This window comes from Mizuhopecten yessoensis, unplaced genomic scaffold (genome assembly GCF_002113885.1).
Source record: "Mizuhopecten yessoensis strain PY_sf001 unplaced genomic scaffold, ASM211388v2 scaffold6625, whole genome shotgun sequence".
In the NCBI taxonomy this organism is placed as follows: Eukaryota; Metazoa; Mollusca; class Bivalvia; order Pectinida; family Pectinidae; genus Mizuhopecten; species Mizuhopecten yessoensis.
In genome coordinates, this window is record NW_018406643.1 from 412,851 (window position 1) to 439,880 (window position 27,030).

Here is a 27,030-nt window from a genome sequence, read left to right on the forward strand (position 1 = left end):
ATCCTCCCCCGTTTCTGTCCGTTCCTGTAAATCGTCGCCCGTTTCTGTCCGTTCCTGTAAATCGTCGCCCGTTCCTGCCCGATCCATATCAATACAATACTCTTAATTCCTTGCAATTCTTTTATCAAATATATCTTATACCCGATAAAAAAAATATATGATACTATAAATGTAGGTATCATAAGTAATATCGTCATAAATGTATATATATAATTTAGTCCGATTCTGCCCCGATCATGTAATTGCAATCCTTTTATCAAATATATCTTATACCCGATAATGATACTTAAATGTATCTAATATATATATTCATTAATGTATATAATAATTAATAGATTGCAGCCCGTTCCTGCCCGTTTCTGCCCGTTTCTGCCCATTTCTGCCCGTTTCTGCCCGTTCCTGCCCGTTCCTGTAAATCGTCTAACCGGTTTATTTTCGGTATTGAAAATAAAATATATTTTTATCCTCTAAAGAAGGATATTATGAGATATGAAATATATGACGGCAAAATATACAATGGTGTATAAATACATGAAATTCAAGTTAATAAAATTAAAGATTATAATACGGATTCTCAATCCGGAATTTTAGAACGTCTTCGTCTCCAAATGTACACACTCTGCTCAAACTAATATGGCCGACACTTTCATTGCCAGAGGTGAGGAGAAATATGTTTCGCTTTAGCACAATTATTGGGAAACATAATAATGATGCAATACCAAACAGCAACAAAGAGTTCATGATGATGATAGTTTTCTGGATGATAAGCGCCGTCTGTTAATGCCGAAATCAAAGATTATCATTGCTGCAACCGAAGTTTGCATCAGAAAATCTGCCGTGTCTGAAATTAACAAATTGAATAATATTTATGTTGGAACATCATACCATACCGAGTTTAATGTAGTTAAGTGGGCCGTTAGCTATCATGTAACTATCCATGGATCGCTGACAGATTGTAACGAGATAACTGGACCAAATCACTGATTAGATACAAGATACACCAAACGTTATCTGTTTATTTAACGTCGCATATATATATCAAACGGAGAAACATTACTCAGTACCACTGTAGGTGTAGCGCTATTTTTGAGACAAACATGATAAAAAGCAAACAGAAAACAAGCTATATCCTATCACAGGAAGGTAGCACATAATCAGCGAGTAAAACATACAATAACATAGCAGCATATAATTAGATATCACAGGCACACAATTTAAAGTACTATAATAAAAAGATGTAAAGAAATAATAGGGAACACCTGCATATCACACAGGTGTTGTTATATATTGGAGGGTTAAAACACTTCAGGTGTAATATACATACATGCTAATATAGCAAAAGAGTAAAAATTGACATAATATACACGAATAGTGTAAACTAAAATAGGACGACAAGGTCTAGTAAGTGAAGGACATTGAGCTATAATGATGATTAGAAGAGAGGGCTAGAAACTGATTTGTATCAGCTGTATAGACAGATATCAAAGATGTTTGAAATGCTGACTGTAAATTGAGATAAAAATCATATAAACAAAATAAAGGTATTACTATGGTTTTTTATCTCAATTTACGGTCAGCATTTCAAGCACCTTTGCAGATATATACATGATCGTGTATATGTACCGGTACTGTAGAGATAGCTGTAACTAAGTCGTTTGCCATTTTTGATTTGATTTGATTTTCTATTCAACAGAAATACGAATTACGCCTTTCCATGGTGGGCGTCTCTAAATACCCAATACGGCAGATAAAAGTAAAAAAACTTCTCTAAATATGATAATTCATAGTATTAAAGTAGTATTGGGTACATAACTGGGTAGTATTGGGTAGTTAGACGCACCGTCCATGGTGGCGAATTCAACCCAGCAAACGAAAAAAATACTCAGAAAAAAACTCAGCTATACAGCTCTGTTCCCCAATCCAATTCTAAAAAAAAAAACATCACTATTTTCATTCAAAAGTTTGTTATTTAAAATGAAATTTAATATTGACGATTTTTCATAGTTTATTAATAAAATTTCTACTAAAACAATTTATGTGTGAACATTTCAAATTACAGACGAAGCTATAAGCAAAAAAATCATGACAGAAAATTTCTCATAACAAATAACAAATTGATTCTGCAATGGATGTTTTCTGTGTAAAGGGATATAACAGCGTCTAAACCTAGCTACATACAGTAAAACATAAGTCTTTAAATTCTAATCACAGAACCACAGTCATGTTTACAAAATTAATATTAACGATGCAGAAATATCAGAAAGATGGGTTTGTATTAATATTTTCTTCATTTGTCTGTTTTGCTTTATTTGTCTAGCAGGAACAATTTGGAGTAAAGCACCATATCATTGTTTTATTTTCCTTAGACAGCTCGTCAAGTTCTGTAAAAGGGGTGCACAATTTTGAAATAAGTCATGATCAGATATATAAAAAAAATTGAAACTAAAGTTAAATCATTATTAAAGTCTTATTTGGATGCCACAGCAATCCTTGGTTTCAGTAAATGTATTAATATCTGCTTCTCTAATATTTCCCAGTATTTTTAAATTAGATGCAGACAATGATAGCAAAGCCAAATACTCGCCCAACAATGCCAGCAGATCGGTCCTCATCACAAGTCCACAGAAGAGGAAAGCTGCAAATGAGGATGAAGGCCAACCGACGGAAAAGAAAAAGTTTGCCATGAATTTTAATATGAAGAAACCAGTGGATAGCGTGCAATGTGGAAGTAACCAGAAACAGAGTGTCCTGCCCATAAAAATGTCTCTAGCAACACAGGTAAGATTGATATTCCTTCGTTTAAGCTGTGTAATTTTAATTTCTCCCACAACCACTAGTTTTTCTCACTCCCGACTCATTGGATAAACGTAACCTGTTCAGAGTTGATTAACATGTTTGGTTACCCACTAGTGGGTTAAACTGTGATTTCATTGCATTGGTCAATCTTTGATTTATGACGTCGCGTAACAATGCTTTTCAACATCATTTTCCATTGTGACGTCATGCTCCATGGGAATTGTTTCTCCAATTGTAAACACATGATGTATTTTCAAAGGGGAAAATGTGTTTTTTCAGATAAAATATGAATGTGCTGGGAGAAACAGGTCCCCAAACTCGTGATGGTTAGTTATCACATTTATCTAACTCGCATTAGATAGATCAACATGATACCCAACCATCACTCGTAGGGGAACCTCTATGTATAACATATAATATAAAACTGGTGAAATATGTATTCACCCTTTAAGATATGGATGAAACCACTTTTTACTCAATGTAGCTATATTTTGCAAAGTGCCAAATAACATGCTTTTTAATGTTCAGAAAAAACTATTCTATGAACCTGTATGCATAAACCCGTTTATTTTGGAATTTCGAAGATTATGAATTTGCACATGTTATAATCATTTAAGAATGTAATACAATTATAACTAGGGAATTGAACTATTATTTTTTGGAATGCATTCATTACGCTGTTCTACATTTCAGAACACTGAAACCTGATCTTTTTAAAATGTTATTTGGGAAACTTTGTAGCATTTTATTTAGGAAAATTACAGTTAAAAACCTGTAGTGGAAAAAACCCACCTGTTATATTATATAATTACTGTACATATGCTTACACCCAAGAATATTGGTTTGCATATATACATGCTCCATGTTTATTGTATGTTTTACATTAAAAATGAAAAGTTTTCATTCTGACTGAGATTCAACAATGTACTAGTCATGTTCTTTTCTGTTTTCTTCAGAAACCCAAGGAGTCATCTGCCACAGTCAAACCTAAAACAGCAGCTGTAGCCAAAGCATTCGCAGAAGACGTAAGTCCCAGGGATTATAAGACAGCTTTCATGCCCATGGGTGTAGGATAGGAAAATGCCACCCACAGGATTTTCTAATTTAGGAATGCCCACCGCATTTGAGCATTTTTCCCTCATTTCAACCACCAGATAAGGCTCAGAATTTCAGATTTCTATTTGTAGTTAAACTATTTTGCTTCAATTTTATTGGTTCATGTATATCATTCCAAGATTGAGCACTCATCAAGATCTACTGGGTATGTGTTTCCTACATGTCAGCAAATATTTCAAAAATTCTCAATAAAAACAAAAACTATGTGTTCTGTCAGTGCGATTATCGCTGAATTACCCGACAGTCATATACCGACCACCAAGCACATGTGATACCCGACATCAACACCCTCTATCAGAAGGTATTATACGGAAGGGAAACCAATTTTTGGCTTATACTGTTACTTTAAACCCTGATGACTATATTACTGGAAGGTAGTGATGACAGTAATATGTTTTCCGATACCCAAGGACTACCTTGTTTTTGAAATATGTTTTCTCTAGTACTTTGACCGGGTTGTATCTCACTATTTTCAGAGTGACGAAGAGGAGATGCCACCTGAAGCAAAGATGAGAATGAGAAACATTGGAAGGTAAATTCATGAAGTCAAGCTATGGTGTCTAATCTGATATTATTTGATGCATTGCCAATGACTCGTCAGCAAATAAGATCATACAGAGTCAAACCAAGGTAGAAAATGGTAGCAAAAAAATTCATCAAGATTCCGATTATTGCAATCACTATCAGAAGGGCAGAATAAGTTTGAGTTCAAATTCTTAATTACTTTGGGTCTTTTTTACTTTGACCATCAGATTTTTTGTTGGATTTAGAGTTAATCACAAAATTTAATACATATACCATTAAATTATAAGATATATTCAAAATCATATGTAACAGGCTAATAAAAATAGTTTCAGAACACTTGTCCAGGAAAAATAGGCATAACAAATTACCATGTAGTTGTCTGAACTGAAATTTCGTCCAAGTTATATAACTAGCTTCAGCTTTGTTTGGTCTCAATGTATTTTGTTCTTTATTCATTCATTTTGTATTACAGGGATACGCCAACAGCTGCTGGACCAAATTCTTTCGGAAAAGGTCGACTTGGATTCTGTGATAGACAGAAAATGGTGGAGAAAGAGATTATTCAACATATAGAAGAGGTCGGGGAAGACTGAACATTTTTATTTAGACATTTTTGATTTTTTTACAAACTGAAGCAACACTCTTTTACTTTTGCAACACAACCTTGCACTACATTCAGTAGCATAGAATTAAGAGTGAGTTGTTGGCATGTCCATGAATACCTGCTACAGACAGGCGTTTGAATTAGACACAAAGACTGGGCCAATGGACACATAAAGGGTTAGTTACAGTCACAGACCTGAAGAAATCATTCCGAAAGTGTGGGAAGTCCTATGTGAAATTTAAACATTTATCTTAATTGATATTTCACACTGGAAATATTACAACAACTATTATTTCACATTTGCTGTGTAAGGATGTAAAAAATGTTAGAGGATCAGTAAGAATGACATGGTTTGGTATAGATACACAATCTCTTGTGAAGAAAAGTGTTTATACTGATCAAGCAATAATTTTTACAGCATACCTTATATATGTACTGGTACTTCTTGAAAGAGAAAAATGATGATTGAAGTAACGGAACTGATATTGAATAATTTCGGGACTTGTTACAGTGTTCTGTCCATGATATACATATGATCTCTATACCCTTGGAATATGTCATGACAAAGTAAAACCATCTGGATGTTCCTTTGTGCAGATGTTATGAGTTGACTAGTCATAATACTGGTACTGAGTCCTGCATTGTGTATTTCTGTGAAGTCCATGATGCAAGATAAAAGGAATTATGTGACAGCATAATGGAAAAAAATACCAGCTTTGATTCGGGTATAGCTCCTATGTAATCCGCACTACAAATGCATCAGCCTAGTGATTGGTTAACAGCGAACAGTTAAACAATGAGCCTTTGATTTGTCATGACATATTCAAAGGGTGCTAAGAATTAAAGATGAACGAGGGACGATATCGATGTTTCTGTGTCACAGTACGGAGCAACAAGAAGTCGGATGTCTGGTTCACTAGCTTGCAGAGTCGTTCATATTTATAAAATTGTTATCTTGAAAGTGATTTTCATTCTATATATATCTGTACTGGGGAAATTCCTCCGTAGATTAACTTTTGCCTCTGTAACTAGGGCAAATTTGTTATTACAGCGAACATTAGAAATCGATATAATGAAAAAAATAATCAAATTTGAAAGTTGAAAGGTGAACTTAAAACTGGGAGAATATGGATTTTACTAGCTTAGGGCAACATTTTACTGGGTGAAAGTTCCAGTATTCAGACAAAATTTGTAGATAGAAAAATCTGTCATTGTCCTTCACTTCTCAATGGAGTAAAGTCAGGCCTTCTCTTCACAGTTACTCCTAGATGTTATCACTAAGGTCAAATAAATACGGTAAGAAACCTGTGTACCTATTGCTGACCATTAGGTTGCATCAAAGGACCTCGTTTATTAGTCACAGGGTGGCCTAAAGCTTCTAGTGTACATAGCATTCTGCTATCCATTGGGGGGAAAAAAGGTTTTCATATGGACAGTACAATGGTTTTCTCTATATAGCAATACATGTAATGGAGACCTTCCCTAACAATACTTCAGGATCATTTGGAACCCAATTTTTAAAGGATCATTCCCAAAAAATGTATGTTTGTATGAAAGTCCCTGCCAGACTAAGTCTGTAAATACCTGACGTAAAAATCTTAAACCTGATTCTGTGTCAAAGTGTTGTTGATTCACTGTTGCTCTTGATATTTTGTCATCAGTTACTGTAGTCAAATCTACCTTTATGCCAGCTGTACAGTTGTTGGTTAGATACATCAAAGAATCTCGCTTGGTAATCAAGCTATGATCAAAGGATAATACTACAGTACTGGTACTGGCTTCAGTCGAGAACTCAAAATAAGGATCGGTGCTTTAAAAAGAAAACAAACAAAAAAGGTAGAACTCCAAATAACGATTTGTGCTCTAAAAAAGGCATGAAATAAAAAATGTAATGTGATCCCTTTTATAAACAAATTTCTGTTAATGTAAAGTCACTGGACTACAATAACAAGCTGTATACAAATAAAACACTGGGAAAAAAACTGTCCACTAATACTCACGTAACAATATTTATTTGGGTTGTTGAGTGAAGGAACACGATAATCACACTATTAAAAAACACAGTGTCAGTCGTTCAGAATTATTTTTATTTTGTATAAATTCAGTTATTTTCTGAACTGATTAATAAAATTGTGGTATTTACAGGTATGTATAGGAAGAGGTACGCAAAGGATTGTTGATATCAACAATTATTTATCAGAAACTCATGATAGCATGATACCAGGTATGACCTTTATCACCATAAGTTTATTGGCGAAATTTCAGGTTGTACATTTTCTTATCAGAATATTGTTGTGTACTATTTTGTCCATAAACATTATACTACAACAGTTTACAGAAAATATTGTTATAATGTACTTGTTCAAACACACATTTATGTCTGACCTCATGACAATTGGCAACATGGTGATAAATGGAGATAATCTGGTATGGCATAGGCCATTTAATTACCTGGTAATAGGGTTGAAATGGCGCATAAACCTCTACACTGACCATTTTGATAAAGGGAGATAATCCAGTATTGGGAAAACTTTTTTTTAACTGTAAAAATTCAAATTAAATCCAAGCTGACAGCATTAGCCATACGTAAGTATTGCAGGCCTAGTATAAAGCTGGTCAAAACTGTTGAAAGATAGAACAGTCTATTCTTTCTTGTGTGTTTTGCATATGTCTGCTGAGAGGAAGTGGTCTGTGTTTTTATTTGTCGATATTCCACTCTTCTTATTTTAAGGATTTTATTGCAATTAAGTTGTAGCTTGGTAATATTTCCATTTTAAAGTTGAAGAATTAACTTTCAGTATTTTTTGGTATCTTAATGTTGTACAAAAGTTTTAAGAACTCAAACCATTTTCTATTAATGCATTAAATGCATGTTGTAAATTTAAATTCTTTTGACCTGTGTCCTGAATTTTTTACGCATCAATATTTCTTAGTTTAAGCTTAAAGTACCATAATTTCAGTATATGCTGTAATAATAAGTTATTTTATTTAAAAATTTGAAATACCTTTAATATTCTCAAGAAGTCAGACCGATATACTGCTTTTAGTAGTGATGCTGTTGTTGTTGTTGTTGTTGTTAACAAAACACATTAATTGAATTAAATTAAACTTTCAGTCTATAAAGTGTTTGTCAATTTTCAGTGTTTAAATCTTTATGATGTTGATACACAAGGATAGTTTACAAAACAGGCACATTTTAATAAACTTTTTCAACTTTTTAAATGTCATTTCGTATAATTAAAAAGTAGTCTTTTAAAGATTTATTTGCATCAATATCTTCAACATTTTATCCCTATACAGATTTCTGGATATGAAACTAAATACTATCTGCAGAACAGCATAATTTATTATTATGTGTTTTCAAAAATAAATATGGAACCAGCAATACGTTTATGTTTTTATTTTGAGTTTGCACACAATATAACCTGCACACAGTATAACCTGCACACAATATAACCTGAAGATAATTTTCAGATACTATATATATAGCTCACTGCATGGCAAAGAAGACATTCATGGGCAAATACCAATTTTACTGGTAAAGTGCAAATACTTAATTGAATGAATTGTCCCTGTTACAAATATGAATTTCAGCAATTATATTTATTGGATATAATTCCTTATTCTCCTTATCATAATCAAATCTGGTTTATCCCATTACTGATACCAAATGCAGGATTTGACTCATTTCCCCATATGGAGAAAATTTGATATAGGATGTAATTATGTATATATGGAATTCCCTCAACTCCTGTATAAAGTCAACCCATTCTCTTGTTGCATTTAAAAACTGTTTAAAACATGATATTTTTTTTTCCTGCAAATTTACAATTTTACACACTAGACTTAGGAACGAATGCAGCACTCTACAATGTGACCTTTACAGAGTTAACCTCAGTGATAAACCTTTATGTTTATGTGGAGAAGTAGAAAATGTACATCACTATTTCTATACATGTCCATATAACTCAACTGTAAGAAATCACCTGGTAAGAAATCTTAGGACCTTAAATCTTCCAGAGATCCTCCTAACTGACATAAACACACTTTCTCTGGGGTAATCAAGATCTCACTTTTGAACAAAACAGTAAAACTTTTACCTATGTATGTAAGTACATTAAGGATACAAACCGTTTCTAGTAGTCTTAATTACAACAATTACATCATGTTCGAAGAACAATTTTTTTTCTTTAGCTGTGTGAAAACCTCGGTTAATTCTCTATGAGTCGGGGTACAGAGAAACAGTCGTCAACAACCTATTTTGTTAATTCAATTTAATTATTTTTTTAAATGAAACGTACATGTAAAGACAGCTATGATGTACGTAAAATGTATTTAAGTTAGGAGAGGGCTTAATTAAGTTGTAAGAACTTGTGTCTAAATCCTTTTTGTCATTTTCAAGGCAATAAAAATATGTTTAAACCAATTATTTATGTGATGAAAAATATGACACTTTCGGATAAACATATTTAACATATACTTGTTCGTGATGTGGGCTGTTTTGCATGTGTGATACTACTAGCTGTGCATAGGTCATATCCTGGACCAATCCATACCCCCAAACATGCGCAATATCTGCCTGGTATTTGCCATATCTGTTTAACTTGTGATAGAATGTGATCTTATAATTAGTTAAGCTCATGAAATATCAATTTTCTGCCAGTTTTATGTATTTGCTTATTACCAGGTACTTTTGATGTTATTGAGCAGTATATGATAAAGGTTACCATATGACCATTACCATATCCTACGCCATACCAGCCCTTGACCCATATCAGTCCAAGGGGCCAGAGGCTGATATAGGAGTCTCGGGCTGATACTGAGTAGGATACGGAAATGGTCATATGATAACCGAAGTTAGCGGAACTGGACTGGGTCATTTTAATCCTGGTCTAAATATGCATTTTTCAGCTGTAATGGTTTATGAGAAAATTATCATAGATGTCTTTTAATTAAGTGAAAATTATCACTTGTATCAAAAAGTGATAATTTTCACCTAATTGAAAGACAACTATCTGATTATTGACCAATCATAACCACAGACTTGGAATGTAATTTCATGTCATAACTGAGTGTAAAATGGAGATGTTAGTGCCTGTTCTGATGAAGTTAAAATGTGACCAAAATTATGACTAAGATTTTCAATAACTTTGTTTATATGATCAAAGTAAACTAATTATGATACCTTTTCATGGCAAGCAGAAAAGCTATATATATACTAGTTCTTCAGTGGAGAAAATAAAATGTCCAACATTGCTACACAGTTCATCAACAAATTTTGGAATATATAATATATATTTTTCAATGAAAAGTATTAATTTTTTTTTGGAGGGGTGGGGATTGAGTTAGGGTAGGATCAGTGGTGTTCAAGAGGCACTAGCTTACATTTCACTTGTCATTAGTAATAGGCCTAGTGAGGAGGGTTGCCAGGGGGAAGGGAAGGCCTAGTGAGGAGGGTTGCCAGGGGGAAGGGAAGGGGGGGGGGAGGAGAAATATTGTGGTAGGCTGGATCTACGTTGTTATTTGTTCAAAGGTACAACAATTATAACAATTTGTGACGACTCATTCTAATAATAAACTAAATGCTGTGTAAAAGTTAACTTAAAGGCTATATCATCACTAACCAAGTTATCCATAAACAAAAACTTTATGAAAAAAATACAAAGTGTTTGCTAAATTTGGCATTACATTATATTAACAATCAGATATTGAAAAAAAAATAAAAAAAGGTGGCTGTTACAAAAATATTGTAAAAGAAAATGTAAGTGTGCCAGTTGCATACCAGAAATGTCTTAATTGGTGTTAAGTGTAAATGCTTCTTTATCAGTCCCCCCACCCCCACGAGTCGGGGGGTGGGGGGGGAATATAGGTTTGCATTCCATCTGTCCATCATTCCGTCCCTCCGTATGAGAAATTTGTCCGAGACATATATTCTTCTAGGACATCTTGGAATGACAGAGTGCATAGTGCAAGAATTAGGTCACTATGACCTCACTGTGACCTATGCTTTGACCTTTGAGCTTAACTTTCGAAAAAATTGTCCGGGCGTATCAAGCTTCTATACTATTTCACCTGGAGTAACCAGATTTGGTGTACTACTACATCTTGGAATGACAGAGTGCAGAGTGCAAGAATTAGGGCACTGTCAGTGACCTATGACTAGACCTTTGACTTTAACTTTTGAAAACTTTTGTCGGGGGCATATCACCTGTACTTTTTCACCTGGAGTAACCAGATTTAGTGTACAATGACATCTTTGAATGAAAGAGTGCAACAAGTAGGTCACTTTGACCTCACTGTGACCAGAGACGTATATTACACATATTATACGTCTCTGCTGTGACCTATGCTTTGACATTTGACCTTAACTTCAACAAAACAATTTTAACATTACAAAGATGCCTTTAATGTTGTATTATGTATCAGAATACTTTCATAACATTAGGTATATCCTGACATAAGTGTAATATTTACTAAATATATAATTCTTTACCGGTGGGGGACTATGGATTGCCCTTCAAAACTTTGTCTTGTTTTCATAGTGTTGTACACAAATGGTTTTAATTAATGTTCCTGTTTTTTGGGTTAGACCAGGCTTACGCAACTGAAATATATTTAGTTTATTACTTGTTGATTAGTTTTTTTTCAAATTATATTTGGGAATGGAAATGGGATATTTAGAAAAAAAAGATAAAAAAAATATGCTCCGATGCCGGGAATTGAACCCGGGCCGTCTGGGTGAAAACCAGAAATCCTAACCACTAGACCACATCGGACTTGCTAAAACAGATTCAATTTTCACCTTATATTCCTATCGTTACAAAAAAATAAAGGTTTTGAAATATTTTTCAAACAAAGAAAGACGAAAAATGATTTTATATTTCTTACATTTATATTGAAATATTTTATCTTTTAATTCTATTATATACTCCAAGGATAACGTATTTCAAGTAAATGGCACTAAACAAAAATTACGAGAGTTACTTGCCCCTGACCAAAGAAACTCCCGGCAGATGCTGGATTGCCTTGTTAGGAAGTCAACAGTAGCCCGAAGGTTTACTTGTCATCCAGAAGAAACAGTATCTGTGTAAGAGTTGGCATAGTAGGTATGTCTTTATTTTTTGATTCTTTTAAAATGTGAATTTATTTGCTCATTTAAAGTTTAATCAAGGAGGTTGTACAACTTGTGAAAGTTTGTTTTGACTGTCAGTTGGGATGGGAGCTCTTCTGAATCACCACATTCCTCAGTAGCACAACACTCAGTAGCTAGACTTGTAAAGTCCCGGCGATTATATTCGATCCCTCACGAAAGTATACTTAAAGATGATTACTGAGATGAATTTGACAATGAAAGAACTTCATTATGAAGTAATTGATCCTTATGTCATATTTAGCTTTAAGACTAAGAGTAAGACGTCCTACTGGAAGAACAGTTAAATAATTTCATTTACTGTTAGCAGTAAAGGGAGTAGTGTACTGTGTACCTACTTAAGAAATCATTCAAATGGTTTGTTTCCTGTTATATATATATCCGGAGGGTCAAATACATGTCATTTAGACGTCATGTCACTTCAAACCCAAGAGTGAAATAAAGAATGGATAATAATTTAAATAAAGATCATATACCCATCAGTATGAGTATGACGATCTTGTTTATTGACTGCAGAGCTGCAGCAAAAGTATTTGTCCACATAAACTCTGGACAACAAAAATAAAACCGGAGAAAGCTAGGGCTGCAGCAGAAATCACGTAAGAGTTGACGGACCACTGCTGCAATATACTGTATGAATGTTAGCACAATGTGAATGACATTGTGATATCAAAGACGAAACAGTTGAACGTAAAACTTTTAAGTGTGAAGGATTTTACACACACAGTGTATGGAATAGTAAAACATACACCTTCCATTTTGCTGTAGCACGTAGGCTCAAAGGTGGCCATGGCCATCTGATATTTATCATTGCTTGCCCTGGGGAGGTATTTCGACCTCTCATGCTGTGAGCTGGGTGTGGCTGTATAATGCCTGGGCCATAAAACAAACACTGACAGTACAGAAGTAAGTGTATTATAAGGGCTGAAACAGAACATGTCCTGCATCCTTTGGGCACTGTATGTAGGTCTGAGGCATTTGACGTGGTGACCATCGACCAGATCATTGTCTGCACTAGGTGTATATAAAGCCCTAACAGAAAGACACTATACAATTACATATCAGGTCAACACATAAGATTATTGTGTCTTAAATTTCGCCCTTATCAATATAGAGAAGTCTTTAATTCATGGATAAGTTGGTAGATTTCGGTGAAATATAGAGAATATGCTACATATGGAAGAGTATTTAGTGAGAAATATTTCATTTAACATTTAAAAAAACTATATAAGTATATAAGAGGTTGTACATGTGTACATGTATATAGTTAAGATGAAAGTAAGATATAGACAAATGATTGCACCAGGAATGAATTGAACTGCACCATACTACAGCTGTTTCCTACTTTTAGGACTCGGCATCAGTGAATGCTAGAGGCCAAATATTTAGATATAATCCAAATTGGCCTACTACATAATTGTAATTTATTCAAACAGAAATACAAAAGTATAATGAGACTAACATACAATTCTTTTCCTAAGACCATAGAAGTAACAATTAAAAAACCCAGCTGAAGTCATTAAAATATTGTGATATATATATATTGTTGGGCATAACTACATTTAGGTAGGTAAATAGAAACAGATAATATTTACTTAATGCCTTAATTTCAAAAGATTTAATTTTTAATGTCAGTATTTACATATTAGCATCTGTAATTATATATATATATGTGTACCACGGGAACTGCCGAGTGAGTAATTTTTGGTTGAAATAGGAGGCTAACAACGGAGAAGTTCCAAATAAGTGCGTTTCTGTTTAATGGTCACAAAAAAAATGGAGCTGTTCCGAATGGGTGTAACATTACAATATTTCTTTATACAAATTATTACTGTGTTATTATAATTATTATAATACATTTGATAACGTTGTGTTTTTGTAAGCTGTTTTAATTATATGTAATTTTATTTTCCATGGCAGAATGTGTGATGAGAATATTATATAAATTACAATTAAACCATGGATTATTGCACTGGTCAATGGTGGTTCTATTCTATACGCACTGACTGAAACATATCAAAAATGTTTCTACTAACTAAAATGATAATTAAATGTTTACTTGAACTCATAAAACAAACAATACATTGTTTACTGTATCCAAGTTACTAATGAAATGGAAGTTAGATTGTATAAACAGCACTTTCTTTGTACATAGGATCTTACATGAGTTTTCATTTTATATGAGATTTATGAAACAAGTCTAAGAATTTTTCTATTTAGCGAGCCTCTGGCGGGCTAAAATGAAAATTCGTGACGAGTTTCATAAATTTCATATAAAATGAAAACGAGTATAAGATCCTTTTTATCACATAATACAGATTTGTGGCATTTATTCGTGTATATCAAGAATGTTCATGCAACCTTGAAATGTAAAAAGCCACCATTTTGACTCCAGCGTGTAAGTCTGTGACGTCATGTACTTGTTCTAGGCGTGACGTAACAATTGAAACTTTCAACCAATCACTGATAGTCATATTACATGGGTTAATACCCCAAACAAATATGACATGGGTATATTCACTGGATAACACAGTACATTAGTTGATAAACAAATACCTGTATACGAACACATGTATATGTTACTTTGAATAAAAAGTTTGATGTGTGTACTATCCGGTGTGGTCAAATAATACTGCTACACATACGATGTATTAGTACGTACAATGTTCACTTGTTTGCTAAGTCAATTCCTATTGTAACCATCCATTATAAAATACTTGTAACACATGATTATCATCAGAATTTCCCTTATTTATTCACTTATTTTCTTTTCAAATGTGCATATCTACACCTACATGCATCATAACTATTTAATAATAAAAGGTATATTTAATATAAACGTAAACATGTCGCATATCAGTAATCATTGCCTAACTTATGCAAATTACACATACACTTACTCATTTTGCTCCTTTTATAAATACACCTTAAACACCTACACACTTGTGTACCGGAAGGTTTGTGGTTTAACGTCTCAAGTGCAATGGAAATAATTGACATTCTTTTCATATAAAAAGGAAATTGTCTGATAAATTGACTAATTATGTTGTTGGCTGTTATATTGAATATTACCGGTAATAATATACTGTATATGCAAGAAGGCTTCAGGTTTAAACTTTAAGTTTAAACAGCAGCTAGAGCTATATATAGGTACAAGTACGTACAGTATTTTATCCACATTGGAACAATTTACACAAATAATTCAGGCAAACCTGAACATTTTAGCTTCCTTTTGTCTTTATCTTTATGACATATATTTTCTTGAAGTACATATGAAATGTTGTGAATTGATCTACGAAAAACCTGATAATAATAGCACTTATAGGAGACAGATCTAGTGTACATGTATATACATATTCCTTATTATTTATGGTACAGTAACACATGTACATGTGGTTGAAAACTTTACTAATTAATCTCAACTGATGACCTGGTGATTATATAATTAGTATATATGATATGTGCCCTGATTTATATGCAATAAATAATGTAAATTGTTTTGTTTAAATGCAAGTCTAATGTAAAAAGTCAGATTACATTATTAAAGGAGGCACGGTAGCTAGTCTAGTCGTAGGACGCCGGGCTCATGACCGAAGGGTTGCGGGTTCGAGTCACGGCACGGCACTATGTTGTATCTTTGAGCAAGATACTTTACTCCGCATGTTCCAGTCCACTCAGCTGTAAATGAGTACATGGTTGCATTTTTGGGCAGAGCTACAATTGTTGAATGCTAGCTGTGAGTGCCGAAATGGCAGCACTGACTGTATGCTCCCCAGGGAGTTGAGAAAGATATTGGCTGCTTGCGAAGGCCCTATAACCACGGATAATAATTTGTGAACCGCTTTGAGGCGACCTACAAACTAGGTTGTGATAAAGCGGTATATACGAACCTCAAATTATTATTATTATTAGCTCACCTGGTCCGAAGGACCATGGTGAGCTTATGCCATACTGTAGCGTCCGTCCTTCAACTTTTCCTTTAAAACGCTACTAGCTCTGAATGGCCAAGTAGATTTTGACTAAGTTTGGTCGGGAGCATCCTTAGGCTAAGGGGACTCAATTTTGTATAAATGGTGGGGGTGGCCCTCCTGGGGGCAGAGGGGCGTGGCCCAATAGGGGAAATAGAGGTAAAACCTTCAAAGTCCTCCTTCTAACGTAGGGATTAAGGGATTTTATCCTAATTTAGTCTGGAGCATCCTTGGGGCAAGGGGACTCAATTTTGTATAAATGGTGGGTGTGGCCCCCCTTGGGGCAGATGGGCGGGGCCGAATAGGGGAAATTGGTAAAACCTTCAAAATCCTTCTCCTACCGTAGGGATTGAGGGATTTTATCCTAATTTAGTTTGGAGCAACCTTGGGCCAAGGGGACTCAATTTTGTATAAATGGTGGGTGTGGCCCCCCTAGGGGCAGAGGGGCGTGGCCCAATAGGGGAAATAGAGGTAAAACCTTCAAAATCCTTCTTCTAAAATAGGGATTAAGGGATATTTTCCTAATTTAGTCTTGAGCATCCTTGGGCCAAGGGGACTCAATTTTGTATAAATGGTGGGTGTGGCCCCCCTAGGGGAAGAGGGGCGTGGCCCAATAGGGGAAATAGAGGTAAAACCTTCAAAATCCTTCTCCTACCTTAGGGATTGAGGGATTTTATCCTAATTTAGTCTGGAGCAACCTTGGGCCAAGGGGACTCAATTTTGTATACCCGTAAATGGTGGGTGTGGCCCCCCTAGGGGCAGAGGGCCGGGCCGAATAGGGGAAATAGAGGTAAAACCTTCAAAATCCTTCTCCCACCCTAGAGATTAAGGAATTTTATCCTTATTAAGTCTGGAGCATCCTTGGACCAAGGGGACTCAGTTTTGTATAAACCGTGGGTTTGGCCCCCCCAAGGCCCTGAGGGGTGGGTCCAATAGGGGAAACATAGCCAATTATTCTTTAAAATCCTTCTTCTGTAGGAATGAAAGGATTTGGTCTATATTTGGTGTGGAGCATCCTTGGGTAAAGGGAAACCAATTTTGTATAAACGGTGGAAGTGGCCCCCCCTGGCAACTAAGGGGCAGGGCCCAATAGGGGAAATAGAAGTAAAACCTTTAAAATCCTTCTTCTACCAAGGGATTAAGGGATTATATCCTAATTTAGTCTGGAGCATCATTGGGCCAAGGGGACTCAATTTTGTATAAGCAGTTGGTGTGGTCTCCCAGGGGGCAGAAAGGCGGGGCCCAATAGGAAATAGAGGTAAAATCTTTAAAATCCTTCGACCATCGGGATTAAGGGATTTTATCCTTATTTAGTCTGGAGCATCCTTGGGCTAAGCGGTCTCAATTTTGTATAAATGGAGGGTGTGACCCCCCTAGGGGCATAGTGGTGGGGCTCTGTTTGAAGTTTGTTCTCGCTTTATCTCAAGTACTGGATGGATCTTTCTGAAATTTCATATGTACTTACAGCACCTACCATGGACTGCTATATCTTTACTTCATACCAATTATTTTAAACATATTCAGGTGAGCGATACAGCTAGGCCCTCTGGGCCTCTTGTGATTATTAAATTTGTTAACTTATGATTTGTTATATGGGTATACAATGTACATATAACTACAGAAGGGACACTACAATTTATATATTTTTGAAAAACTCTTTGAATACACTACTGCCTCGGACGTCAGGCTATTGGAATTAAACACCCTGCAGTGTTATTGGAACAAATGCTGATTTGTATTATGATTTATATGTTCAATATATATTGCAATTGTGAAATTAAGTTAGTCTTAAATGAAACACCTGATAATATCTATGATCAATATTTTTTGTACAGGAACAAAGATGTGTTTACTCTCAGATAATGTAACATGCGTTTATAATATTTTCGTTTGTTTATTTGAAACTTTTTGACTTAGATCAGGAGATTCATTTGATGCCAGTAGCCAGGCAGTAGAAATACCTCCTACTACAGATATTTCACCAGGTACTTTCACGGGAAAAATAAAATAAAATGATCAGAGGTTATGAAATGTACTGTAATTAACAGCTTATTTTGCAGTGGACACGTACAACTTGAAATCTTACTGAAACCCCTAGCCTGTAAAGTGGTGTCATCAGGCTGAAAAATATATTTATAGCTATAATTACATTGAGTTGTGATATATGATGTACATGTATTTTGACAGGGAGATGGAGGTCTTGGTAATGGCACTGTTGATGGTTGGGGCCTGTTATGGTCAGAATAATGATCAGGCTACTATCATGGAATGGGATGCAAGTCTAATGCCTGACCCCTACACCAATCCCAAGGCATGTGGTCGCTACGAGAATAAGCCAGCCTACGTCTGTGATCCAAACAACCTGCTCCCGGCAAAAGGAGGTAGGTCTCAATTTTTGAAATATTCAACAAAAATAAATAAAATATAACTTTTTAGGTCACCTGAGACAAAGTCTCAAGTGACCTATTGTGATCGCCTTTTGTCTGTCGTGCGTCCGTAAACAATTTACATTTTCGACTTCTTCTCCAAAACCCCTGAACCAATTTCAATGAAATTTTGCAGTAACCTTCCATGGCCAAAGGTCAACAAAAATAGTTGCCAGTTTGGTCCCCGCCCCCAGGGGCCTGAGGGGCGGGGCCAAAAAGGGTCAAATTGACTAAAATTTCAAAAATCTTCTTCTCAAGACCCAGATATGGTAGAATCAAATACTCTTCATAGATGGAAGTGTCTTAAGGTGCTTTACCAAAATTGTGAATTTCTTGACCATGGGGTCTCAATTTTCCCCCTGGGGAGGGGGGTAAACTTTACTATAGTTTATATAGGGAAATCACATTTTGGACCAACATTTGTTTAATTTCCATTGGAAGCGTAATTAAATTTAGGTTAGCATTATCAGTATTGGATAGCAGTTTGATGGTATGCACATATGAGCCCTGACTGACCCCCCGGGGCTGATGGGAGGGGCCAAAAAGGGTTGAATTGACTGGAATTTCAAAAATCCTCTTCTCAAGACCCAGATATGGTAGAATCAAACCCTCTTCATAGATGGAAGGGTCTTAAGGTTTATGACCCTAGGGTCTCTAGTTTCCCTCCTGTGGAAAGAGGGGGGGGGGCAAAATTTATTATGGTTTATAATGGCAAATGATACTTTGAATATTACATGTTAATAACTTGATTTGAATTATAACCCTGAGTTGACAGTTTGATACTTTGAAAATTTTGAGCCAGCCCTACCCACAAGGGCTGTAGGGTGGGGCCCAAAGGAGTCGGTGTGCTAACATTTCTTCATTTTCCTTGTTTAGAATCAGAGGTGCTAGTTTCAAATACTTTTTAGTCTTAAATCTGTATGCTAGATATTGAGTAAGGTGGTTTTATTGTTTTTTGTCACTAAATAATATTTCTGTTCATGTTAAAAACAAAATCAACTCTCTGTATAAATATATCAGGTGACCGTTAAGGCCCATGGGGCTCTTGTTATTTTAACCAGTCAGTTACAACTTTTTACATTGTGTCTGCCATATAGAGAGAGAGAAAGAGAGAGAGAGAGGATAATAAACCAGTGATGAGGGTTTATGCTTTACATCATATGGAGTGATATTATTATTGAGTATATGTATATCCAATATCAGTATATTTCATTGGATAAATCATCATATTTGAGAATAAACTCATCAGATTTAATAAAAATCATAATTAGGATATAGATATGTAAAGAGTGAAATATTCTATCAACTTCTATTGCCACAGTAAAATGAAGTCCATTTCATTGGCCATGTATAAAAAACTAAGGATTACAAAATATGAAAATAACAGTGAAACCCTGATATCATTCCCCTTGTTTCATTTGCAACGTCCATATGTCTGCCAACATATTGCAAGGTCACCTTTCCATGATATTATTTATGAATTCCTACATGTATATACATCACCTAACCTTTGATGTTTCGCCAAGAGTAATACCCTTGAAAATGGCAGAATTTTGTTGTACAAAAATGAAATGATGGCAATATAACAAGGTTAATTTTATGAATAATCATGCTTGGTATTTTATTTATTTGGGGTCGTCAATTTTAGCTACAGCTTAGGTTATGTGATGATATACGTTTGTCATGATGGCATTTTAAATAAAAAATGGAAGAATGATGATAATAATGATGGTACCTTTTTCTCTGAACAGCTGACATCCTTGACTGGTTGGCGGAGGGAACCTACTTGAATGACACAATGTGTCCATGTTCTGACTGGCGATGTGAATCCACCGACGCCAAACCCTATGGCACAATCATCAATGTTGCACTCGTCAAGAAAATCAAGCGACCAGAAGGGTATGTGGGGTCCATTTACAAGACATGTGGTCAAGATTTTTCAGATATAACCCTTGAAATATGATTTTACAAACTCCTGAAATTTTAAATCAGATACAGACTAATAAAGATAAGATCCTGATCAAAATTTCCAAATTGTTATCTTAATCTTGAGGAACTCGCTAAAAGTTGAACAGAAATGATTTCTTAAATTTTCCCACTACAGTTTTTCACCTGAAACTTTGTGTCTAAAAATGTGAAGTAATTCTTTTTTTTATGACATGTATGCAGACAGGATCCCACATCCGAGAACCTGCTGAATGCTGCTCGACAGTTCACCTACACTCTGACCAATGAACGCTGGAACAAGGGTGTCTGCAACAACAACATCGTCATCATGTACTCCGCTGAAGATGAAACGGTCAGTATTACATTATCGTCATTTGTATGTGGGCTACTTGCTCTTATCCAAACCCCATATACCCTCAGTCTTCATTATCAGTTACTTTGTTCAGGATGACCCTACTGAAGTCAGAATAATAACTTTGTCAAAGCATTTTAGTAATACCAATTGTTTGATTAACCAACAAACAACATTACTGAATTTTCTCAGGTAATTGATACTTAAATGAATTACAGGTTATTACCCCCCCCCCCCCCCCCCCCCCCCCCCCCCNACACTGTCAGTCTGCAAAGTTTTTCAGGGAATATTTTCTACACTATTTCACCTAGAGTAACCAGATTTGGTATGCAAGTACATCTTGGGATGGCAAAGCACAGAGTACCAGAAGTATGTCACTGTGACCTATATCCTGAGATAGATGTATGTCACTGTGACTATATCCTGAGATTGATGTACAGCTCCGCAAAAACAAACTTATAGATAGTCATTCTCTGCCTGTCTCATTGCCTGTTATTGCAGCAGGTTTGTATTGTGATTATCTGTTTTCATTCAATATGCTGCATATGTCACAGATAATATTATTTTATGCATATATTAATTAGGGAAAGCTATAATCATAACCCTCCCCTATCTTTTTTGGCTAGCACAGAGAAAATGGAGACCAAACTTGTGCTTCCTTTTATGCATTTGAATCAATTGCCTATTGGATCATCATCAATTGCTGATCATGAAATACTTACTTATTCCTGTTTGCAGCTTTTTACCATGGCTGGAAAGACATCAGCACAACGACTCAATAACGATGTTATTACGGAAATCACCAATCACCACATGCGCCACTTTAAAAATGGGAGGGACCTCACAGCCGGACTCTACAGTCTCATTGTGGACTACAGGTAAGTCTGACCTCACAGCCGGTCTCTACAGTCTCATTGTGTCCTACAGGTAGGTCTGACTTCACAGCCGGTCTCTACAGTCTCATTGTGGACTACAGGTAAGTCTGACTTCACAGCCGGGCTCTACAGTCTCATTTTGGACTACTGTTAAGTCTGACCTCACAGCGGGGCTCTAGACTCCCATTGTGGACTACAGATAAGTCTGACCTCACAGCCGGGCTACAGGCAAGTCTGACCTCACAGCCGGGCTCTACAGTCTCATAGTGGACTACAGGTCAGTCTGACCTCACAGCTGGGCTACAGGTAAGTCTGACCTCAGTTTGACTCCACAGTCTCATTATGGACTACAGGTAAGTTTGACCTCACAGTGGGTCTTTACGGTCTCATTGTGGACTACAGGTAAGTCTGACCTCGCAGCCGGGCTCTACAGTCTCATTGTGGACTACAGGTAAGTCTGACCTCATAACCAGGCTTTACAGTCTCATTGTGGACTACAGGTAAGTCTGACCTCACAGCCGGTCTCTACAGTCTAATTGTGTACTACAGGTAAGTCTGACCTCATAACCAGGCTTTACAGTGTCATTGCGGACTACAGGTAAGTCTCACTTCACAGCCGGTCTCTACGGTCTCATTGTGGACTACAGGTAAGTCTGACCTCATAACCAGGCTTTACAGTCTCATTTTGGACTACAGGTAAGTCTGATCTCATAGCCGGTCTCTACAGTCTCATTGTGGACTACAGGTGAGTCTGATCTCATAGCCAGGCTCTACAGTCTCATTGTGGACTACAGGTAAGTCTGACCTCACAGTCGGGCTCTAGAGTCTCATTGTGGACCACAGGTAAGTCTGACGATCATATAATTAATCCTGTCAGGGAAAGATGTACATAGTACGGCTGCAACAATTCATGTATATAACATCTAACAATAATTTTATACCCCAGTCAAAGGACGGGATGTAGTATTTTATCATGTGAGCCGGTGAGTGGAATGGTGGGCGCGCATGGTGTCTCAAGTGGTTTTCAACAGATTATATTCAAACTTACCATGGGAAATCGGCCAAGTTTAATAACCACCATTATCCGACTGTAATTGACAGAGTTATGCCCCTTTAAACAGTTGCTGAAACAGTGTCTGCTCGATATCTCAAGTAGTTTTCATCAGAATAATTTCAAAATTCATTGGAAGGTTGATTACTACAAAAGCTCAGAGGAGTTAGATAACCATCTTTATCTGATCGTCACTAATGGAGTTATGCCCCTTTATTCAATTGATGAAACAGTGTCTGCTCCATATCTCGTCTCAACTAGTTCACAGCAAAATTTTCACAAAACGTAAACTTGTAGAATAGAGTCCTTCAATAAGTTACTGAGGTTAATAGTACTTAACATATTCTATATTATTTATTATTCCAGGAATGTATTGCGAGGCGAGTACCAGTCCTGGCGGGAGTTTGACAAATCACAGCGCCCCATTGGGGGAGGAAATGTTCCCGTCGCCTCAGTCGCTACATTCCTCTCTCTTGCCATCGCATTTGTCCTCTCATTCAGATTTTAAACGGGGAAATATTCTCAAAACACAACAACCATCACCATCAACTTGGAAACTCTGAAACATTGCCACAGGAATTCTTCCAGGATTGTTTCTAATTCGAAATGTCTGTATGAAGGTTGTTAGATATCCAAGAAATATGACAGTTTACGATTGTTATTCATTGTTGGGGCTTTAAAGGTATAAACGTGTCATTAATGCATGTAGTACAAAAATCATTGTTGGGGGGGGGGGGGGGGGGGGTATGGTATGGTTGTATAAGACAAAAATGTCTATTTATAAAGGTGGATAGTAAGGCTGGTTTTTGTCCTACCCAGCTGTATTAAGATAAGTAGAGATAGTAAAGAAATGTAATGCATAATTCACTTCAGTTATGTTAATAGGTTTGGTTTGGTTGTCCTTCATACATATAAGGAATAAAATTTGAGTTTGTTCCTCATATAGTTAAATGTCTACTAGACTTGAAATAATGTGGGATCCAGCTTTCCTATAATGAGGAAGAAATGTAAACCTTAACACCCACCGATATTGTCTTAATACAGGACTGTGGCTTCTCGTATACTAGACAGATAACACCCACCGATATTGTCTTAATACAGGACTGTGGCTTCTCGTATACTAGACATATAACACCCACCGGTATTGTCTTAATACAGGACTGTGGCTTCTCGTATTCAAGACAGAGGCTGTTAGCGGGGTAGTTTTACAATGCTCTTGGCCCTGAACAAATTAAACCCAGCGAAATTCATTTAACTGCTGCTATGAACAGTAGTGATTCAGTTCCCCAGAATATGGCCAAGTTTTAAATCACAACAGTTTAAGCCAACAAAAGTAAAAAAAAACTACTGCTGCCCAGAGTTGACGGTAGATCAGCCACCCAAAGTCTGCCTGTGATATGTACAGAAGACCCCCACCTTCGTTGATATATTGTAGTTTCCCCAAAGGCCAATTATAAAGGGTGCTATATATCATCAAACTTAATTTTTTGCCAAAGACACTTGTGATAGGAAGTGGTCTGGCTTTCCTCATCGATTATCGAGTATCCAACATCGAATTAACATCAAACATCTGTTGGCTCTAAGCAGAAAGTGATAAATATTTTAAATACACAGATGTATTTTCATTTGTTTAGTTTTGCAGGTTTTTTTTAGAAGGATATTAAGAATGAAAAGCTTTATATATATTTGACTATGATATTTATTATAACTGAATGTATTACATGTATAGTGTATGTTGTGTGTGATGTTTTCAGATTCCACTATGTTGGTATTAGTGAGATTATTTACAGACGAGTACCTACAGGGTGAAGTAAAAAAAATAAAAAAATCTATTATTATTATTTTTGAAGAAGTACATCATATGAATATTTTAACAAAAAGAGAAATCAGAAATCGAATTGAGGCATTCAATATTAGATTTGATGATGAAATTGAATTGTTTTTGTCTTGAGATAGTTAAAAGCATCAATCATATTTTCAAATGTGTTGAGCGGTTACATCATAGTGACTTTATACCAGGAAATATGAGTCACTGCTAACCATCATTTTTCTGTAATGTAGGAGAATTTGTGATGACCACAAATGTTAACACTGTTCAAAGTGATTGATTCTGAATTTTTTCAAGTTTTGATAGAACATTGAAATTTTATGTTCCGATCTGTTATGTTATTCATCTTTCTGTAAAATATAAAGCCATTGTGCCATCCGGAAGAGAAGGTTATGCTGTCATGATTATTATATGAGTGTTGTATGGGAGGATGTCAGTTCCTGCGTTGGACCATACTATGTATGTTTTGTTAACAAAATACCAACTTGTTAGTATGGTCAGTCAGGTGATTTTGTAACTTGTTTGGGGAAAAACCTACACACGTTCCTATATTCCTGACGATATTGAAATCTTTTGGTTGAGGTACATGTACACTTGTAATGAAAGGGCAGGAAAAATGCGATTTTTTTTTTATCAGGTGGGGAAAAAATTCTTACCAGAGGTTCATTGATGTAAAAATTCCCTATCCTTTTTTAAGGGGAAATACTTGTCCATGTATTAACACATTCATTGTATTTATATTTTACATCCATTTATTTAGTCTGTGAATGTTATTTGAAAATCATACGTGTAATGCCTCTAGTTTTAACATAATGCTTTTAATTTCAGCATCTTAGTCGTTTTATTAGATATACATACACTTCTCCCATTGAATGGTATGACAGTAATCCCCGTGTCTAACAAAGATCTGGTTTATTAAGAGTAATTGTATAAAACATATCTATCCATTTTAATTTAAAAGAAACTGTTGTAGAATTGATCAAATTCTTCCAGATTCATAATTCATACAAAATAACAAAATACTCAGTGTTTTCGTGTGTGAAGATCCTTAAACTACATTGTATTCTTGTGTAGATGTTAGATTAAACAGATTTATTAAAGGAAGTTGTTCAGCATTTTACCTGGAGTACAGGGTTTCCTGTCAAAGTTTGACAGAACTGTATGATCACAGGGAATGAGAGTTGTTTTAGATATACATATATTTTATAAATGTTATTTATGTACGACGTTGTAAATGTTTTCTACCATATATATAAGTAAGTGCCTTATTCTGTATTTTTGCTTGACATGTATCATAATAGCGTTTTATCTCTATATTTTTGTTCAATGTAGACAAGACTTGTAAATTGTATCATTATGGATCATTAGAGATCTTAACATCCTTATGATCAAGACCCTTCAGTACTTTGAAGAGGCTTAATTAACCTTTCAGCCGAAATATTTTATAACAATTTCGGTTAAAAAAAGAAAAATGTTAATAACAGAGTTTAAAGATACACTCGCTGGCATTGATAAATCTCAGAAAATGTCTGATGTAGCTTATAACCTGAATTAAAAAGTTTAAAACAGTGCTTCTTGTAACACAAGGGAGGGAAATCCAACAAAGAGAATATAAACTAATTACTTGAGTGAAGATTTTGTAACATTTCTGATTTCTAATTTAAGAAGTGATTTTAAAATGTCATCAAATTTGAACAAAAGAGTCAAACTATCAAATTTGAATTCCTTGTAGAGCACTGTGTCATTATAACAGTACCAATGAGTGATGAATGGCCTTGTTACAATTGTTGGAGGAGGAAATATAATTTGCCACAGTTATTTACTAACATTGTACGAATGAATTTGGTCTTGTTTTAGGATTTTGTACTATTTCATATTAAAAAAAGATACTTTTACATTTTTAGGATCATAGGTTGTTTCTTCTTTTTCTTTCCCTTTTATTTTTTTAGAAAAGTAAGACATTCATTTTCTCTTTAAATTTTGAAAAAAAATGTATTTTATTGAAATATGTTGAACCAATATTTCTTAAATCAATATTTCACTTTATTTGACATGCACAGAAAATTCAATTGCAAATTGTTTTTGAACTTTAAAGAATCTCGAACGTCTGTTCATATCATCACTGTTTGGTGGTAGATGAATGCTGTCTATGTATGCCACTGTGCTTGCCTGCCTGCAAGATTGACAAATAAACATTTATATTTTTCACCAAAAAATCTGTTTTCTTGTATTTCATAGAGCACAAAGTTAAGATTGCTTTGTCCAGCGATTGATCCGTTAGGTTTTCTAAATGTGCTGAGTGGTGGGGATGTTTATTTAAGAAAATGGACAGATTGGAGGGTTACTTTAAAGAGTACAGATCAATTAATGACAGCCTTATACTGTCGGTCGC

General features: G+C 35.4%; 2 protein-coding genes and 1 non-coding gene across 4 annotated transcripts; 2 read left to right on the forward strand and 1 right to left on the reverse strand.

Annotated features, from left to right (window-relative positions):
- The first annotated feature begins 603 nt into the window (after nt 1-603).
- Nucleotides 604-8,420, forward strand: LOC110452346 (PEST proteolytic signal-containing nuclear protein-like). The gene is made up of 5 exons (XM_021500803.1): nt 604-658; nt 2,552-2,778; nt 3,753-3,821; nt 4,389-4,444; nt 4,910-8,420. The coding sequence occupies exons 1-5, from the start codon at nt 634-636 to the stop codon at nt 5,028-5,030; spliced, it is 498 nt and encodes a 165-aa protein (XP_021356478.1). The 5' UTR covers nt 604-633; the 3' UTR covers nt 5,031-8,420.
- A 3,325-nt stretch (nt 8,421-11,745) lies between these two features.
- Trnae-uuc lies at nt 11,746-11,817 on the reverse strand. Its single transcript has one exon. It is a non-coding gene; the product is annotated as a tRNA-Glu (tRNA).
- Nucleotides 11,818-12,042: 225 nt separating this feature from the next.
- LOC110452347 lies at nt 12,043-26,854 on the forward strand. 2 transcript variants are annotated; one of them, XM_021500804.1, is made up of 6 exons: nt 12,043-12,147; nt 18,347-18,540; nt 20,337-20,484; nt 20,755-20,884; nt 21,623-21,762; nt 23,177-26,854. In XM_021500804.1, exons 2-6 carry the CDS (start codon nt 18,351-18,353, stop codon nt 23,316-23,318), a joined length of 750 nt encoding a protein of 249 aa, XP_021356479.1. In that variant the 5' UTR covers nt 12,043-12,147; nt 18,347-18,350; the 3' UTR covers nt 23,319-26,854. The 2 variants fall into 2 exon arrangements, with proteins under 2 accessions (XP_021356479.1, XP_021356480.1); XM_021500805.1 differs by having other exon boundaries at nt 12,043-12,143.
- The last annotated feature ends 176 nt before the right edge of the window (nt 26,855-27,030 follow it).